This window comes from Asparagus officinalis, chromosome 4 (genome assembly GCF_001876935.1).
Source record: "Asparagus officinalis chromosome 4, Aspof.V1, whole genome shotgun sequence".
Taxonomy (NCBI): domain Eukaryota; kingdom Viridiplantae; phylum Streptophyta; class Magnoliopsida; order Asparagales; family Asparagaceae; genus Asparagus; species Asparagus officinalis.
The window spans coordinates 18,134,339-18,153,206 of NC_033797.1; the positions used below are offsets into that span (position 1 = coordinate 18,134,339).

General features: G+C 35.7%; 1 protein-coding gene and 1 long non-coding RNA gene across 8 annotated transcripts in view; one reads left to right on the forward strand and one right to left on the reverse strand.

The window, feature by feature from the left end:
- LOC109836796 (SWR1 complex subunit 2) overlaps nt 392-18,868 on the forward strand; it is a 24,447-nt gene continuing 5,970 nt past the window's right edge. For 3 of the 7 annotated variants that reach the window (XR_002246098.1, XR_002246099.1, XM_020404809.1), the window contains exons 1-8: nt 1,751-1,958; nt 2,710-2,779; nt 2,924-2,995; nt 3,115-3,158; nt 3,236-3,503; nt 8,158-8,233; nt 8,311-8,430; nt 8,602-8,670. Coding sequence is in view for 5 of the 7 variants with exons in the window: in XM_020404809.1 (XP_020260398.1) it covers nt 1,891-1,958; nt 2,710-2,779; nt 2,924-2,995; nt 3,115-3,158; nt 3,236-3,503; nt 8,158-8,233; nt 8,311-8,430; nt 8,602-8,670 (787 nt within the window). In the remaining 2 variants the exon portion in view is untranslated. Of the gene's footprint in view, nt 598-1,348; nt 1,419-1,749; nt 1,959-2,709; nt 2,780-2,923; nt 2,996-3,114; nt 3,159-3,235; nt 3,504-8,157; nt 8,234-8,310; nt 8,431-8,601; nt 8,671-12,733; nt 14,289-14,365; nt 15,796-18,868 lie in introns of those variants that run through there. The other 4 variants (XM_020404811.1, XM_020404812.1, XM_020404807.1 and 1 more) reach the window with 4 other exon arrangements.
- The window catches only part of LOC109836798, a 16,758-nt gene continuing 4,800 nt past the window's right edge, over nt 6,911-18,868 (reverse strand). Inside the window, exon 2 of the long non-coding RNA XR_002246100.1 lies at nt 6,911-7,372. This is a non-coding gene — a long non-coding RNA (uncharacterized LOC109836798). The remainder of the gene's footprint in view (nt 7,373-18,868) is intronic.

Here is an 18,868-nt window from a genome sequence, read left to right on the forward strand (position 1 = left end):
TCAAAACTTCACGGGAGTTGAACTCCAGTGAAGTTTAGTAGATCTGCTAAACTTCACGGGAGTTCAACTCCCGTGAAGTTTCATAGTTCAAAAAAAAATTGAACTATGAAACTTCACGGGAGTTGAACTCCTGCGAAGTTTAGCAGATCTACTAAACTTCACGGGAGTTCAACTCCAGTGAAGTTTCGGATTTTTTTTTTCTAAAAATAGACTTGGTTTCAGCGCTGAGGCTGAAACCAGATCGGTTTTTACAATTTTGTTTGAATGAGATTGTTTTTTGGGAATAAAAGTCTAAATGGGTCTCTTTTAAAAATTTGTTCTAAAAAAAGTCGATGGCAGTTTACCGCGACTCCACAAAAAGTAATGGGGGGTTTTCTGTAATTAACCCATTCGAAGGGCGGACGCGAGGCGGTGAAAGCTTCTTCGATCCCCTCTCTTTCTTCTCTGGCTCTTCTCCTCATTTAACAACAGTAAGCAGATCAAGCAAGCGAAAGGGAGAAAAAAGAAAGAAGAGACGAAGCTCGAATCAATGGCGGACTCCGATGACGACAGATCCCTTCTCCTCGATCGCTCCGCTAGGGCTACAAGAGGAAAGAGGTAAATCTCATTCCTGTCCCATCACCACACTTGTTTCTCTTATCAAAACCCTAAACCCTAATTCACTACTATTTTTGCAATCTTCAAGAAATCTTGCTTTCTCCAGTTTAGCCATTTTTGGAAGTTTCGGATTGAAGCCAATAATTGGCTCCCGGCACGGACATTTCTTTGCTATCAAAATTGCACCTTTAAAGAAAATTATGAAAAGTTGTATCTTGCTATCAAAATTGCACCTTTAAAGAAAATTATGAATTTTTGATTTTTTATATTTTTACAGCGGGTGGGTTTTGTTTAAATACTAAAAAAAACTTCTATTTATGTTTCCGATGCCTTCCATTGAAACAGTGCACACACCAAGGATTATTGGGAAGAGGAACTTAAAGCCAATCCCACTAGTTTTTATAAGGATCTGTTGTTGGCTTAATTCATCACTGTCGACAGGCGACAGCTGATTACTGCTGGAATCTTTTACAGTGTTTTCAAATTATTTTCTTGTGCTGCCATAATTTATTTTGCCATGCTATTTAATTTAGCTTGTATAAGTAGTGCATTGAATATTTTCTAGTTAAGTACGTATGTTTCTGTATTGATTCACTTGTTTTTAGTTCATCTTGACATTGATTATTATTCTGTGGAACTAGTTTGTTATATTACTAGCTTAGTGGACATGTTATTTGCTTAGAGATCCTTTCAGAAGGTTCTCTGCTAGTCAGTTGTCTTTCTCGACTGATGTTTTTATTATCTTTGCAAGAATGACTAAATTGTTGGATGAAGAGCTTGAAGAGGATGAACTTTTTTGGAATCAAGAAGCTCTTAAGGAGGTAGTGCAGCTAGCCATATCCCATATTCTGTTGTTACTTCTGAAAGATGTCCAGATCGAGGCATATGCTTTTGTAAACTGTCTAATGGCATCTTCAAAACTTCACGGGAGTTCAACTCCAGTGAAGTTTCGGATTTTTTTTTTCTAAAAATAGACTTGGTTTCAGCGCTGAGGCTGAAACCAGATCGGTTTTTACAATTTTGTTTGAATGAGATTGTTTTTTGGGAATAAAAGTCTAAATGGGTCTCTTTTAAAAATTTGTTCTAAAAAAAGTCGATGGCAGTTTACCGCGACTCCACAAAAAGTAATGGGGGGTTTTCTGTAATTAACCCATTCGAAGGGCGGACGCGAGGCGGTGAAAGCTTCTTCGATCCCCTCTCTTTCTTCTCTGGCTCTTCTCCTCATTTAACAACAGTAAGCAGATCAAGCAAGCGAAAGGGAGAAAAAAGAAAGAAGAGACGAAGCTCGAATCAATGGCGGACTCCGATGACGACAGATCCCTTCTCCTCGATCGCTCCGCTAGGGCTACAAGAGGAAAGAGGTAAATCTCATTCCTGTCCCATCACCACACTTGTTTCTCTTATCAAAACCCTAAACCCTAATTCACTACTATTTTTGCAATCTTCAAGAAATCTTGCTTTCTCCAGTTTAGCCATTTTTGGAAGTTTCGGATTGAAGCCAATAATTGGCTCCCGGCACGGACATTTCTTTGCTATCAAAATTGCACCTTTAAAGAAAATTATGAAAAGTTGTATCTTGCTATCAAAATTGCACCTTTAAAGAAAATTATGAATTTTTGATTTTTTATATTTTTACAGCGGGTGGGTTTTGTTTAAATACTAAAAAAAACTTCTATTTATGTTTCCGATGCCTTCCATTGAAACAGTGCACACACCAAGGATTATTGGGAAGAGGAACTTAAAGCCAATCCCACTAGTTTTTATAAGGATCTGTTGTTGGCTTAATTCATCACTGTCGACAGGCGACAGCTGATTACTGCTGGAATCTTTTACAGTGTTTTCAAATTATTTTCTTGTGCTGCCATAATTTATTTTGCCATGCTATTTAATTTAGCTTGTATAAGTAGTGCATTGAATATTTTCTAGTTAAGTACGTATGTTTCTGTATTGATTCACTTGTTTTTAGTTCATCTTGACATTGATTATTATTCTGTGGAACTAGTTTGTTATATTACTAGCTTAGTGGACATGTTATTTGCTTAGAGATCCTTTCAGAAGGTTCTCTGCTAGTCAGTTGTCTTTCTCGACTGATGTTTTTATTATCTTTGCAAGAATGACTAAATTGTTGGATGAAGAGCTTGAAGAGGATGAACTTTTTTGGAATCAAGAAGCTCTTAAGGAGGTAGTGCAGCTAGCCATATCCCATATTCTGTTGTTACTTCTGAAAGATGTCCAGATCGAGGCATATGCTTTTGTAAACTGTCTAATGGCTTATTTTGTATATTCTACTGTTTAACTAAATCTTGATTTGCTGTTTTCTTCTCAGGAAGAAAATGATGTTAATTATGAAGAAGAGCCAGAAACTGTTGATGTATTTGATAGTGATTTTGATGAAGATGTAAGTAGCCTCCGGTTTTCAAGTGCCCTGAATGATCATGCTTCATTTCAAGGATATTTCTGTGCTTAAAGTTTTTTATCTTCTGCGGAAATTATCACTAACTTTTCTTTTATAATCAGGAGTCTGAGTCTGATAATGAAGCTGAAAATATTGTAGAAGAGAGGTTTGCCTTATTTAGCTAAATTCTGCAAGCTGAAGTTTCTAGTTTACTGAACGCTGATTTGATTTCTGTGCTGTTAGGCTGCCATTAAAAAAGCGGTTGATATTTCCAGGAAAGACCCTACGAAAAAAGAAAAGCAAGAAGAAAGTTTTGTCAAAGCTAGATAAAGAGCCGACGACTGAAGCAGATGATGAGAAGAAGAAGTCTACTTCTGAAAGTCAGGATGTTCCAGATGATGCAGAGGCAGAGAGGACAATAAGAAAGTCAACTAGAACATCAGTAATTGTGAGGCAAGCTGAACGAGCAGAGCGAGATGCAATTCGTGCAGCACTGCAAGCAACCATGAAGGTAGTTTCTTCTGATGAATGTTTTTTGTGATCATAGCTATATAATTTCTCATCCCATTTGTGCTGTCTAAATGCATACTTCATACTGGTTTGCCAAAGTGCTGCTGATATATGATTTCTCTTCTATTTTTTTTGTCATGATTTCTGTTAAAAAATGCCTTCCATGCATTGACCATGTAGTAATCAATCAATGCATAGTCTTCTAATAAACAACCCTATGAAATTGAGATAATGAAAGTTTGTTTGTCTATGTTCTTATAATAATTATGTCGTGAAACAAATTGACAATTGATGGTACAAACTTTTTGCGTTTACCATGTCCAAATGCTAGTTATATCACACATAGGTATACTATATAGTATATATAACCAAAATATACTTATATTATATATACTGAAGCTATAATTAATACCTATTATATAATATAAAATATAGTACCTAATATAGCGCTACATCTCTCTCATCCTCCTCGTGTCTCTCGCTATAAATACTATATGTGTATATATATAGCAGAGAGAGAGAGAGATATGATAATATATAATATCATATAAATATAATAGTATAGATATATATAAGTATATAAGGTACGTATATGATATATACTATATACTAATCATACTATAATATATATATAAGTACTCTATACTAGTATAATAGTACTATAATATATATATAATAGCCATTAAACATAATACTAAATATATAAGCGAGAGAGAGAGATATTAGATACTATAATATAATAATATATATATATAATATACTCGTATACGTATTATACCTAGACACATATACATAGTATACAGATATATATAACCATATACGCCATATATACCATATAATATATGAAACATCATCTATACATATAATACGCCAGTATACATATATACATCTCTCTCCTCTCATATACACACCACACACACACACACACACACAACACACATATATACTCATATATGTTGTGTGTGTCTGTATAATATCTATATAACTATGAATGAGAAATTATGGGTATGCCCTTGGTACCAAAGCAAACAAATTTTGTGCTTGGTAGTTGGATGTGGTCACATCCCCATCCACTCACGTACCCAATGTGAAAATTTATATGCTCAGCAAATTTGAATGATGGAGGGGGTTTGACACCTCCACCTAACAAGCATAACTTTTTTGTGGCTTGGTACCAAGCATAGACCATATTTCCTCCCTCTCTCTCTCTCTATATATATATCAAGTATACCACTATAACTCTCTCTCTCCTCTATCTCTCTCACTCCTCTCTCTCTCTCTCCTTCCCTCCTCTCTCTCTCTCTATAATACAATATATTAACTAACTATAACTATAATATCATTATATATAATTAAGTATATACCGAGCGAGAGAGAGAGAGAGAGAGAAGAGAGATGTATACCGCTACTACGCTATATACATACACCACACACACACACACACACACAACGACACACACACACACACATAATAACATGATACACAAACACACACAAATATATTACCATATATACATATAATAGCTATAACAATCTCCTCTCTCTATACACACACACACACACATATATACTATACATACTATAGCATATATACATATAGATATACATGTATATATATTATACTGTGTATATATTAAATATATATCAACATAAAAAGCCTAATAAGTGTAAGACGATAAGACTATAAAATATAAAAAACAAGAATGTAAAAATTAAACATCCACCAAAATAAATAAAAAAAAACAACACCCACACACACACAAATAACAAACACCACTCAACCGACCCACTACAAAATATATAAAATATATTATAAAAAACAAAAAATAATAATGAAGAAAATATGGTATGGATTGGTAGCCAAGATTTGGTAAGTGATAAACAACATCCGCATCATCAACATGTGAATATATCTCACATAAGTAGGGAGGAAAAAAGAGTTAATAAAACACTCAAAACTCACCCAAATCATCAACTTTTTTGTGCTTGGTACCAAGCAATACGCATAATTTCTCTTCTCTCTCTCCCTCTCCTTCATCTCCTCTACCAAAATAGTATATAATAATACCACTAACGTAACGATAATATACCACACACCACTACACATATCTGGAAAAGTGAATCTAAGGTGACACCCTAGGCTCCCACCTAAGGACGCGACCTAAAATCACATCATTTCCTAAAAAAATTTTACGATCCGCTCCGTTGAACTTGATCTATACGTTCTTAAACCTAAACACACCAATTTTGGGGTGAACCCGTCGTGTTTTGACCATTCGTTGAGCCGTGCAAAAAGTTCTATTCATTCGAAACCGTTAAAATTACAGCGAGTGGATAAAGGGTTAAAACACGACGGGTTCACCCCAAAATTGGTGCGTTTGGGTTAAGAACGTGTAGATCAAGTTCAACGGAGCGGATCACAATTTTTTTTTAGAAAATGATGTGATTCTAGGCCACGTCCTTAGGTGGGAGCCTAGGGTGTCACCTTAGATTCACTTTTCCCAGTACTTACAGGAACAATTTTAACTCTCCATCCAAATCATTAATTTGTCATGGAATTAGAGGGTTCTGTATACATCCACTATCTCGATAATATTTGTGGTGAAACTTGAAGTGAATTTCCATGTCTGAAGTTACGCTTCATGTAAATAGTTCCTGCGATTTCATAGTAAGATACTCTTTCACCTTCACTTTTATTGCTAATTTTTCCTTTGTGTTATTGTTAATCATGTGGATGTGTAGGAGTTGTTAATGCTATATCTCAGTAAAATGTCACAATAATAGTGCATACATTTAATATATTGTGTTCAGATTATCCCAAGCAACAAATAAAATATAAAATAGAAAACATGATACGCATGAATGTTATGTAACCTCTGTATACATGCAATAGGTAACTTGTATTAACATTTTCTCAATTAAAGGTTAATCGTGCAGTTATCAAGTTAAAGGTGGCATGACTAACTTGCTTGAATATTGAAATCTTGATACAAGTACAACACAATGTTATGTTAAGTTTGGGTTCCTGAATCTTGATTTTCATAATGTATGGAGGAGTTGGTGCCAACATTCCTTTTCTTTCTCTTTGCATATTGATATGCAAGCCTCTCTTTTTTCAATTAGAACAAGCGGCAGGTGGCTTATTGTTGGGATAACACCCATTAAATTGCGGAAGTTAAAGTTTCCCTCTGTGTGATAAAATGGGCAATGTAAACTACTAGCAAAATTAATAAATGAGGCACATCGATTTTTACGTGGAAAACCCACTTAAGGGGAAAAACCACGGGACCTAGTGCAGATCAATTTTCCACTGTATCAGATAATGTGATTACAACAAGTCTTCTCTAGTAGTACTAGAGGAATACTATTAATCAACAAGCAACAATACACATCACTCCAAATAGTAGATAGCATGAAACAAACTCATCAAAAGGTGGATGACAGATTATTGTAGAGGACTCAAATTGATGATCCAATCGTTGGATGTGAGCACCCAACATCTCAAGAACAAAAATCTAAACTTTCATCTCGATCAGATAACGTTTGCCCTTAGATCAAGGATAGAACTCTCTACTGGTTGGAAATTCTGGACTGTTGACGCTCTCTTGATTTCTTTGTACTTCTCCCCTTTTGCTGTACCTTGCTACCCGCCAACATGCTCTTTATATAGTCATATCCGAGCCAGTGTTTTCAAAGGCGCGCGCCTCATGCGCCCTACGGTGCAGGGCAATAACGTAGCGCCACACATTTGATGCAGCAGTGCCTTTTGCACCTTGCAAGTGACATGTGCTTCACGTAGGGCGCATGCTAGGCGTAACTTCACATAGTTTTATTCTTTAACATTTCAATTGGGTCTTTATACCCGATAACCTGTAACCCACATCCCAAAAAGCAAAATAAAATCGTTAGGCTTCTATAGTAGCCCGATTGAGAACGATAAGTTTTGCTTCAATGTTAGCCTTGATCTTTTCATTTGAAAATTTATGAACTTCGCTCTATGTTGAATGTGTTAGTATTAGAAATTTAAAGCTTATTTCATGATTTCATAGTAGATATTATTTATCTTCAAGTATTTTACGTGAAAATAAATAAACATGTTCTTTCGTTGATTACCCATTTTGAAAAAGTATGTGTGGTGTGCGCCTTGCTTCACTTATACGCGTGCATCGCATTGCGCCTTATAGATGTATGCGTAAAGAGACTTTGCACCCCGCATTGCGCCTTGTGCATTGATGACATTGCTTCGAGCCAATTACCAATGCACAGATTAATGGCATAGTCACTTTTGTATATTTCCAAAAGCAACCTTCACTCCCTTAGACTTTGCATTCTCCAATGCAACCTTCAAGTTTACATGGTCAACACCATTTATACTTCTTGAAGTTTGGATCCTATTAGGAGGGAAAACCCAACACTTACATTTTAGAGTTCCAATAAATTTCTGTGGTACGTAGTTTTAAGTTATGTTTGGTGTCAAGCCATTTTTCTTTCATACCATTAATCTACTAGAGTTTGACTAGTTCTTAGATATTGAATAACTGAATGGGCATCATAGCGAACTGGAGTGAGAGTGCTATGCATAACTATTTTTGTTTGTCCTCATTTTAACATATACTTCTTTCTTCTACATTCATCTAATTTTAATGCAACACCAGCCAGTAAAAAGGAAAAAGGAGGGTGAGGAAAAGCGGATGACCCAAGAAGAAATGCTTCTAGAAGCAGCTCAAACAGGTTTGAACTAAAAAAAACTTTATTCAAGATTTGAATACCTTTATAATAACTTGTTTTGACCTTTATACGATTTTCAGAAATTATGAATTTGAGAAATTTGGAACGTATGTTAGCAAAGGAAGAAGAAGTCAAGAAAAGAGCTATTGTGCATAAAGCAGTTTATAATGGACCACAGATACATTTTTCTTCGAGAAATGGTTAGTATATTTTTCAGAAAATTCTCTAGACATAGTTAACATGACATATTCTCTTGGCTTCTATTTCGTCTCCTCATCTATAGCTTTGATTAATTCTGATTTAGTTATTGCTTGGCGGAAGATTAGTGCTTACTAGATATTTTTTTTTAATTTTGTATTTTGAATTTTCAGGTCTACAGTCATTAGCATTCAGCAAGGGGGCCACATTTCAGTCAGAAATTTGTACTACATCAAAGCCATGTAAGTATATAATCTTTTTAAAGAAATGAGTTTGAATACTGATTTTGTCTTTAGCAGGTGAAGCTTATATTGATTTTTTTCCTTAATAAGTTGAGATAAAATCAAATTGCTGCACCCTATTATTTTGTTTAAAGTTATCATTCTTGGTCAAATGTGACATTTTTTTGCTTTAAAGGATGTGTTCACTAATTTATTTTAATTTAATAACTTTTTTAGCGGATAAAAATAATGGGTGAGATAAAACGTGAAATGTTAATGGGTGAGATAAAACCAGAAATGTGAGTTGACAACAAGCAGAACTATATTTTAATACAAAAATAAGTCACAATTTAAGCCAACAATTACATGTTAAAAATAAGAGTTGTGTATATGAAACATAATTTTATAATATCTTTAAATTATAAAAAGAAAAAAGACTTGTCAGAATCAGTTATGTAAAACAAAAATAAAAAGATACAATTGGAATTCTCTGGAGTCAAATTTGTCAAGTACTGGGATATAAGGACACGCTGAAAAGGGCAAAGAGTCCGCATCCGACATGTGTCGTATGCAGATTCATCATGGATTCACAACAGATATGGGTTCAAGACCAAAATACCCGAATTTGCCACCCTATAACTAAAAGCTAAGTCATTTCTTAATGGGTTTAAAAACTAAAGTGAGTTTTGACCCAAAAAAACTCAAACCCAACTACTAAATTCTTCTCAAAACCTGATCCCTTCTATATTCTTTCTTTGCTGCCTTTTCGTCGTCTTCAACCCGGAAACATTCTCATCCCAAAGCTGCTTGACTCCATCAAATTTGCCCTAAAATGACTTTGTTGGAGTTCGAAGAGACATGGAGAAGTTTTTGACAAGAAATTACGAAGAATTGATAAGTAAATTTTAGTTTTCTTAACTTTTAGGGTTTTCTAGGGTTTTCAAATTGGCATGTAATCTGTAATTGAGTTAGGATTTTTGTCTTATAGTGTTGAAATCATCACATTTTGACCAATTTATTGATTGTACTCTATTTTATTTCTCATTTAGTTTAGTTTTTGAACATATTTTTCAGTTTTCATTTTCTTCATTTTTTTACATTTTTTCTATGTTCTTCGTCTCTATTTTTGGTTTTCTGCATTTTTTATTTATGTTCTCTGTTATTTCTTTGTTCTTTTTTTTTTAATTTCAGTTTTTTAATTTTGTTTGTTATTGCTTTCTCGGCTCAAATTTTTTATAACTTGTCTACATATGATTAATTAGTGTTTATTTGGTTAATAATTATATAAAATTAAATGGAGACGTCAAATCCTATTGATGTGGATAGAGATATTCAAAGTGAGGAGGACTATCTTGCTTCTCTTTGGAGATATGTTTCTAAACTTGAAAAATTGCTAGGAGGAGAGAATTGGTTATGGCGATGCAACTATTATCATGAAAATTTTAAAAGTTCCCATTCGAGAGTGAGAAGTCATCTTTTGAGGTTTCCAGTTTCCACATAATGGTATTAAGGGTTGCAACAACATGAAAAATAAAAATATTAGTGAGATGAAGAGAGTGTCGGATCAAGCGGAGCTTAGAATAAAGAACAAGAAGGTCAAATATGTTTCATGATTTACATTAACAACAACAATCACAATCGAAGTTTCAAAAAAGAGAAGTGATGGTGGATTTATTGTAGAAAAATCTTTTAATTGTGGAGGTCAATGTCATATACATGGTCTCATTGCAAAAATATTTTACTCGCCTGGTTTACTATTTAATTTGCCGAGAATTCATACTTCATTGAGTTAAGTGTGCTGTGAGCAATTCTTTTGGAGGTATGTTCCTTCCGGCTTAAACCTTTTAAGGACAAATCTTTTGCAAAAAGATAATACACCTTGAAAACTTGTTGGAACCAATAAAGAACTCATGGAAAGATAAATGTGTTTCTAGTGCAAGTGATGGTTGATTCGACTCGTAAAGAATACTGAAAGAAATGGTATAATGTATGAGGAATGTGGTTGGATTAAGGATATTACCGAAGATGTTGTGATTATTAGAAATTTTATAACGAATCACTCAATAAGATTAGCCATGTACGATAATCATGTGAAGTTGAAGATGATTGCAATTGCTGAAACTCATTTTGCTTTAGTAGTTATCATGTTTCAACGCTTTAAGAAAATAAAATGCGGCCTTATCAATCTGGTGGTAAGTGAATGTTAAAATTCATAGAGATGATGATGTGCGCAAAGAAAAATTTGTGAATGGAACAATTTTGAATGATATTTGGTGGGATAAGTTAGAATATGTCATCTCTTTTACCGAGCCAATATATAATATGCTTCGATCCATCGACACCGACAGATCTAACCTTCACTTAGTATATAATATATGAGATTCCATGATTGAGAAGATGAAGAACTCAATTTATAGAAAAGAAGGTAAAATGAGATGAAGAATCAACGTTTTATCATGTTGTGCATTTAATCCTAGTTGATCGGTGGAATAAGAGCAAAAATTCGTTACATTGTTGGCTCTCTATCTAAATTCCAAGTGAGTTTTACGCATTCACGACTTCAAGCTCCGGCTTCAAGATTGGGTTCATCAAGAGATAAATTTGCAACCTCTGGTTCATCAAGTGAGTTTTACACATTCACGAGATATTAGAAACAACTTCAGGTTACGGCTCGCCAAACACAATGACTTCAAGCTTCAGTTCATTGAGAGATTGATTTGCAACCTCTAATATGTTGGCACTGTTAGAAGTCTCGAAGTCATCTTCACCTATATTCCACATCTTCGTCTCTCCTTTAGAATATTCGACGGATCTCCTTGAGAGAAGACTAAGATTTGTATGAACATATACTAAATTTTCAGCTCGTTTGGGATTCATCTTGTTCCTTGATATGAAATGGATAAACTTATATGCTAAGAAGCACCGACTCGTGAAAACTCCCCCGTCCCCGTGTCCGACGCTTGTCGGGGACGGACACGCGTTCGACACGCGTCGGACACGGCGTCAACGGCGTCGACACGGTCAACCCTAGTCGACACGGCGAAGTTGAGGGCGACACGGCGAAGACGAGGGCGACACGGCGAAACCAGACTTTGAAACCCAAACCCGAAACCCAAACCCAATCCCGAAACCCAATTTTAAACAGAAACCCAAACCCTAACCCTAGTCGTGAGAAAACTTACCCGATTTCTCGTCGAAAGGGCTCTTGCGAAGTGAAGAGGCGCCGCCAGCTCAGTCTCCTCGTCCTCGTCGTCGTCGTCGTCGTCAGCTTCGTCATCGTCGTCGTCGTCGTCGTCAGCTCCAAGGTCAGCCCCTCTCTCTCTCCCCCTTTCTCTCTCCCCCCGATCCCTTTCCCTCTCTGGTTCTCTCTTTCTCCTCTCTTATCTCTTTCTCTCCCTCGTTTATCTCTTTTCACACTCTCACCACGAAAAAACCCCCATAACTTTCCAGACTCACAAAAAACCCCCAACGACCACCACGTTCACACCACCGTCCACTGTTCTCACCTTCTCTCTCATAAAAAATCGCACACAGATTTCAATCCCCCTCTCAAAAGTCGCACACGGGTTTCAAAGAACCTGCCCCCCACTTTGTATTTTAAAATAGGTGATTATTGTTTGCTAGTTTGTCTTTTTTCTTCCTGTTGGATGCTTCACTGCTTGGGTTGGTGTTCTCATGCTTCGCTGCTCATTGGTGATTAGTTTAAGGGTCCATTTTTTGTTTGCTGTTTTGCTACTATTGGATGATTAGGGTGATAATCTCTGATTGTTTACTATTTTGTTGCTTTATTACCATGTTAACTGTTATTAATTATTCTTTTTTTACTGTTTTGCTACTGCTAGATAATTTTCTAATGTTAACTGCTATTTGCTTACTGTTCTACTATTGTATGCTAATTTAAATGTTAATTAGGATTGTTTAACTGTTGTTTGCTTACTGTTTTACTATTGTATGCTAATTTAAATGTTAATTAGGATATTGTTTCATTTAAATTTACTGTTCTACTATTGTTTGCTTTTAGTTTTAGTTACTGTTCTACTATTATTAATTTTAATTTATTGTTATTGCTTATATTTTACAGAAATGGAACAAGACGGGAGTTCTAGTGGTAGTGGAATACAAGATGACAAATGTCCGTTTTGGAAATATGTTACCAAATTGGAGAAAAAGGGGGGAACGGCAGGAGGAAATTGGAGATGGAGATGTAATTATTACAGAGAGGATTTTACTGGTTCACACTCAAGAGTTAAAAATCACCTCTTGAGGATAAGTGGGACTGGAATTAAGATGTGTTCCAAGTCAACACCTAAAAATTTAAGGGAGTTTCAAAGAACGTTGGATCAAGCAGAGGCGAGGTTGATGGCTTCTAGGCCTAAGATGTCAGTTTTGCCTACATCTTCGACTGCAAGTACGGCCGGTGTAGGTGCAAGTGCAAGCATGCCGATTGATGCAGGTGGATTTAAGAGGAGGGGGCCTAATACCGTGGAATAAGCATTCAACATGGGAGCAAGGGAGGAATTGGATGCATTGATTGGTAGAATGTTCTTCACCGGGGGATTGTCCTTCAACTTGACAAGGAATCCATATTATGCCAAAGCTTTTGCATATGCCGCAAACAATCCAATTTCTGGCTACAAGCCTCCTGGTTATAATTCCATGAGGACCACTATCTTACAACGTGAGAAAACTCACGTAGAGAGATTGATGGAGCCTATCAGGGGCACATGGCAACAGAAGGGAGTCTCCATTTGTAGTGATGGGTGGGTGGATGCACAAAGGAGGCTCATCATCAATTTTATGGCGGTATGTGAGGGTAAGCCAATGTTCTTGAATGCCGTGAATGTCGAGGGAGAAGTCAAGAATAAGTATTTTATCCAAACACAGCTAGAAAAGTGCATCACAGAGGTGGGACCGAAAAATATCATCCAAATCATAACCGATAATGCTTCGGCATGCAAGGCCGCAGGAGGGCTTGTGGAGCAAACTTGGCCTCACATATTTTGGACTCCTTGTGTAGTTCATACACTCAATCTTGCTGTCAAGAATATTTGTGCAGCTAAGAACACGGAAGCAAATGCCGTGGCTTATGCACAATTACATTGGATTACAGATATCTCCGATGATGCATTGTTTATGAAGAATTTTATCATGAACCATTCTATGCGGCTTTCCATATTCAATGATTTTTCCAAGATGAAGCTCCTATCAATTGCCGACACAAGATTTGCCTCGTGGATTATTATGTTGAAGAGGTTTAAGGTCGTCAAGAGAGGCCTCCAAGACATGGTCCTTAGTGATCGATGGAGCTTATATAGAGACGATGATGTGGAGAAAGCTCAATTTGTGAAAGAGAAAGTCCTCGATGATTTGTGGTGGGACAAGATAGATTTTATTCTTGACTTCACCGGCCCAATCTATGAAATGATAAGGGTCACCGACACCGATATACCATGTCTTCATTTGGTGTATGATATGTGGGATACAATGATTGAGAAGGTGAAGCAAGCTATTTACAGGCATGAGGGTAAAAGGGATAACGAGGAATCTCCTTTTTATGAGGTGGTTCACAAGATCTTGGTGGATCGATGGAACAAGGGCAACACCCCGCTTCAGTGCTTGGCACACTCTTTAGTTCCAAGGTAATATTTCACATTTTACTCTTTAATGCGAATATTTCAATTAATTTTAATACATGAATTTCTTCTCACAAACATAGGTACTATCATTCCACATGGCTCAATGAGAACGTCAATCAGCAACCTCCAAATCAAGATCTTGAGATCTCTACAGAAAGATCAAAGTGCTTAAGAAGATATTATCCTAACCCCGATGAACGATTGGCGGTGAACTTAGAATATGCTAAGTTTGTGGGGTCTTTGGAGGCTTTTGGTGATCTGGATTCTCTTTCCGATAGAGGACATATGGATCCAAAGTCATGGTGGCTTCTTTATGGTGCAAGTGCTCCAAATTTGCAAGCATTGGCCATAAAGCTTCTAGGCCAACCTTGTTCCTCTTCTTGTTGTGAACGGAATTGGAGTACGTATGGTTTCATTCACTCCTTAAAGAGGAACAAGCTAACCCCAACACGGGCGGAGGATCTTGTTTATGTTCACACCAACCTTCGTTTACTTTCTCGGAATTCGGAAGAGTATATGGAAGAGGAATCAAGAATGTGGGATATTGGTGGAGATGCCTTCGACTCATTTCAAGGAGCCGGCATGTTAGATGCTGCCCTTTCTCTTGATGAGCCCACGATGGAGGCCATTGTGTTTGATGAGGATGAAAGAGTTGAATCCATAGAATAATCTTTTTGATGTTTCAACTTGAAAACTTTATTTTAAGATATGCTTTTGAGTGTAATTTTCATATTTTTGCAATGTTAGTAACTTAGTATTTTATAGTCATTGAACTAGTTGCAACTTGAACTTTATTCTCTTGTATTTTTATATGCTCAAGATGAAAGTAGTGAAAATTAAAAAATCTAGCCGTGTCGCCGTATCCTATTTTTTGGGTTTTGCCGTATTCGTGTCCGTGCCGTGTCCGTGTCGCCGTGCCCGTGTCCGTGCTTCATAGCTTATATGTGCTCCAATGTCTCTCACAACAAGGTAAGGAACATGATGACCAAGCAACTTTAATCCTAATTCTTATAATTTTGGAGTAGAAGCCTCATAGATAACCCACCATAATTTGAGATCAATTTCTCCCCTATCTTGCAAAGATTCATAGTCCTCAAATGAATCATATCCGACGAAAAATTTAGCAAATTCGATACAATGTTGAAAATAGCGATAACGCATAGCGTAACGCTTACCTCCGGTTAGGTTACAATAGCGATAACACATAACGTAACGTAGGTTAAATAATTTATTATTATTTAAATAATTTATAGATATATAACATTCAAAATAAAAAATATGAATAATCATCGCAATTCTTAATTTCACAAATCAATATATGATCACAATTTCACAACAAAATCAACCGTGTTTGCCTTAACGATCAATTCAAAGGCGAAATTCGACGATAGATCAATAACTAACAGAAACCTAACATCGTGTGTTCCAGCCAAATAGATCAAATTTCTCACGCTAATCATGTTAAAGAGTAAAACAATGGCAACTTCAGGGAACAAGTCAAGCTCACCCTTCCACACATATTAATTTTTATGGCTTTAAGTGTGAAACATAGTCTGATTATCAGTATTCAAGATTGTATTATGTATTTACCTTGCTAATTTCAGAAGTTGAATGGCGGGAGTGGACGACGATGTCGAAAGTGGCGGCATGAGACGACGATGACAGCAAGAGTTAGGGTTTTGTTAGAATTTAATAAATTATGAGAAGTGGGAGAGTCAATCACATCCGTTGAATTATTTTAAAAGCAATCCAAGCTATTAAACAAATAACCTACGTTACAAAACGCCACGACGCTACGTTACGTAGCTTGCTATGGCTAAAATAGCGCACATTATTTTGTCCGTGCGCTATTTGAAAACGCTATGTAGCGTTAGGTTAACGTTACGTTACGTTAAGCGCTATTTTGCGCTACGAAACGCGCTATTTTCTACACTGATTCGATATTAACTATCCGCCGTTTCTCGATATTAGGAAAATATCTTTTCAAGCATCTTGCTTTTTCGTTGGAGATTTCAAGATCTTTTTGTAGCGCAACCCAGTTTGAAGCATTGGTGAGCCGATCAACACTATACTGCCTAGAAAATTTGAAATCATGTTAATGAGCTAAATATAAAAACTTAATAAATTTATAGAAAATGAAGACTAAAATTTTTGTGAATTTGTAAAGCTCACTTCAGATTTAGAGAGTGAGCCAAACAATGTAACGAAGTGTTGCTCTTATTCCACCGATCAACTATGATTGGATGCACAACATTATTAAATATTGATTCTTTATCCTGTCTTTTACCTTCTTTTCTATAAATTGAGCTCTTCACATTCTCAATCATGGAATCCCACATGTCATATACCTAGTGAAAGTTAGGTTTGTCAATGTCGATGGATCGAAGCATGTTATGTATGAGCTCAGTAAAAGAGATTATTTATTCTAATTTATCCCACCAAATATCATCCAAAATTGTTTCTTTCACAAATTTTGCTTTGCGCACATCATCATCTCTATATGAATTTCAATATTACTAATCACCAAATTGATAAGGTAATGTTTTATTTTTCTCAAAGCGTTGAAGTATGATAACTACTAAAGCAAAATGAGTTTTGGCGATTGCAAACATCTTCAACTTCACATAATTATCGAACATGGCTAATCTCATTGAGAAATCCATTATAAAATATTCAATCATCACAACATTGGTAATATCGTTAATCCAACCACATTCCTCGTACACTATACTATTTCTTCCGGTATTTTTTGCCGTACAAATATTTTTAAGTGCAATATTAAGTGTATGAACCACACAAATAGTCCAAAAGATATGCGGATATTTCGTCTCTATAAGGCCCTCGTTGACTTACAAATTGGTGGATTATCGGTTATAACTTGCACCACATTTTGAGGACCAACCTCTTCAATATCCTTAATGAGAATTTTTGTAATATACTCCACATTTTTAATATTCTCATCCACATTGACGACATTAAGAAACACTAGTCCATTTTCGGTCACCGCAATGACATTAATGATGGGTCTTCTTTATGAGTTGGACCAATCGTCACTTGCCATAGAGACACCTTTATCTTTCCATGAGTTCTTTAATGCTTCCAACAAGTTTCTAATGTGTGTCTTATCTTTGTACAAAAGACTCTTGTCCTTAAGAGATTTAAGCCAGGAGGAACATATCCTCCAATGGCATTGTTCACAGCATACTTATAGGACTCAATGAAGTATGGATTCATTGACAAATGAAATGGTAAACTGGCTGAGTAAAACATTCTTGCAATGAGACACAATCAAAAGGTTTTTCTATGGTAAATCCACTGTCCCTTCTCTTTTTTGAAACTTCGGTTGTGATTATTGTTGTTGACAGATGATCTTCTTGTTCTTTATTCTAAGCTTCGCTTGATCTGACACTCTCTTCATCTCATTAATATTTTCATTTTTCACGCTCTTGCAACCCTTAATAACATTATGTGAAAGCCTCAAAAGATGACTCCTCATCCTCGAATGGAAACTTTTAAAGATTTCATGACAACAGTTGCATTGTCATAACCAATTCCCTTCTCTCGGTGATTTTTGAGTTTAGAAACATATCTCCAAAAAAGAGCAAGATCGTCCTCCTTAGATACCAATGGTCCAATAGGAACAAGAATTTTCAGTAAAATCGTCTCTTTTTTTTATTTATGTTCTCTATTATTTCTTTGTTCCTTTTCTTTTATTCTCAAAAAACTAAAATAAAAGAAAAAGAATAAAGAAATAATAGAGAACATAAATAAAAAAATATAGAAAATCGAAAGAGAGAGAGAGAATAAAGAAAAGTTATAAAGAACTGAAAAAAATGTAAGTGAAAAAACATTCAAAAACTAAACTAAATGAGGAATAAAATAGAATACAATCAATAAATTGTTCAAAATGTGATGATTTCGACACCATAAAATAAAGACCCTAACTCAATTACAAATTACATCAATTTTGAAAACCCTAGAGAACCCTAAAAAGTTAAGAAAACTAAAAATTACTAACTAGTTCTTTATAATCTCTTCTCAAATACTTCTTCAGGTCTCTTTGAACTCCAACAAAGTCATTTTGGGGCGGATTTGATGGATTCGAGCAGCTTTGGGATGCGTTTCTAGGTTGAAGGCGACGAAAAGGGAGCGGAGAAAGAATATAGAAGGGAGTTGAAGACGACGAAAAGAGAGCGGAGAAAGAATATAGAAGGGAATGGGTTTGAGAAGCATTTAGGAGTTGGGTTTAGGTTTTTGTGTCAAAACTCACTTTAGTTTAAACCCGTTAAGAAAATGACTTAATTTTTAGTTATAAGGTTGCAAATTAGGGTTTTTTTGGTTTTGAACCCGTATCCGCTGCAAATCCCTAACAAATCTGCATCCCACAAGTGGCGGGCGTAGACTCCAGCGTGTTTGTGTATTTGAGGTTAACATAGCTTTTGTTCTTGACATATATATTTTGGGGCATACTTGTAATATTTTGGGAGAAACATGTAATATTTTGGGACATAATTATTACTTTTGGAGTGTTCTTGTATTCTCAAGTTGAGTAATGAATGAAATTTTGAGAACAAAATTTGGTT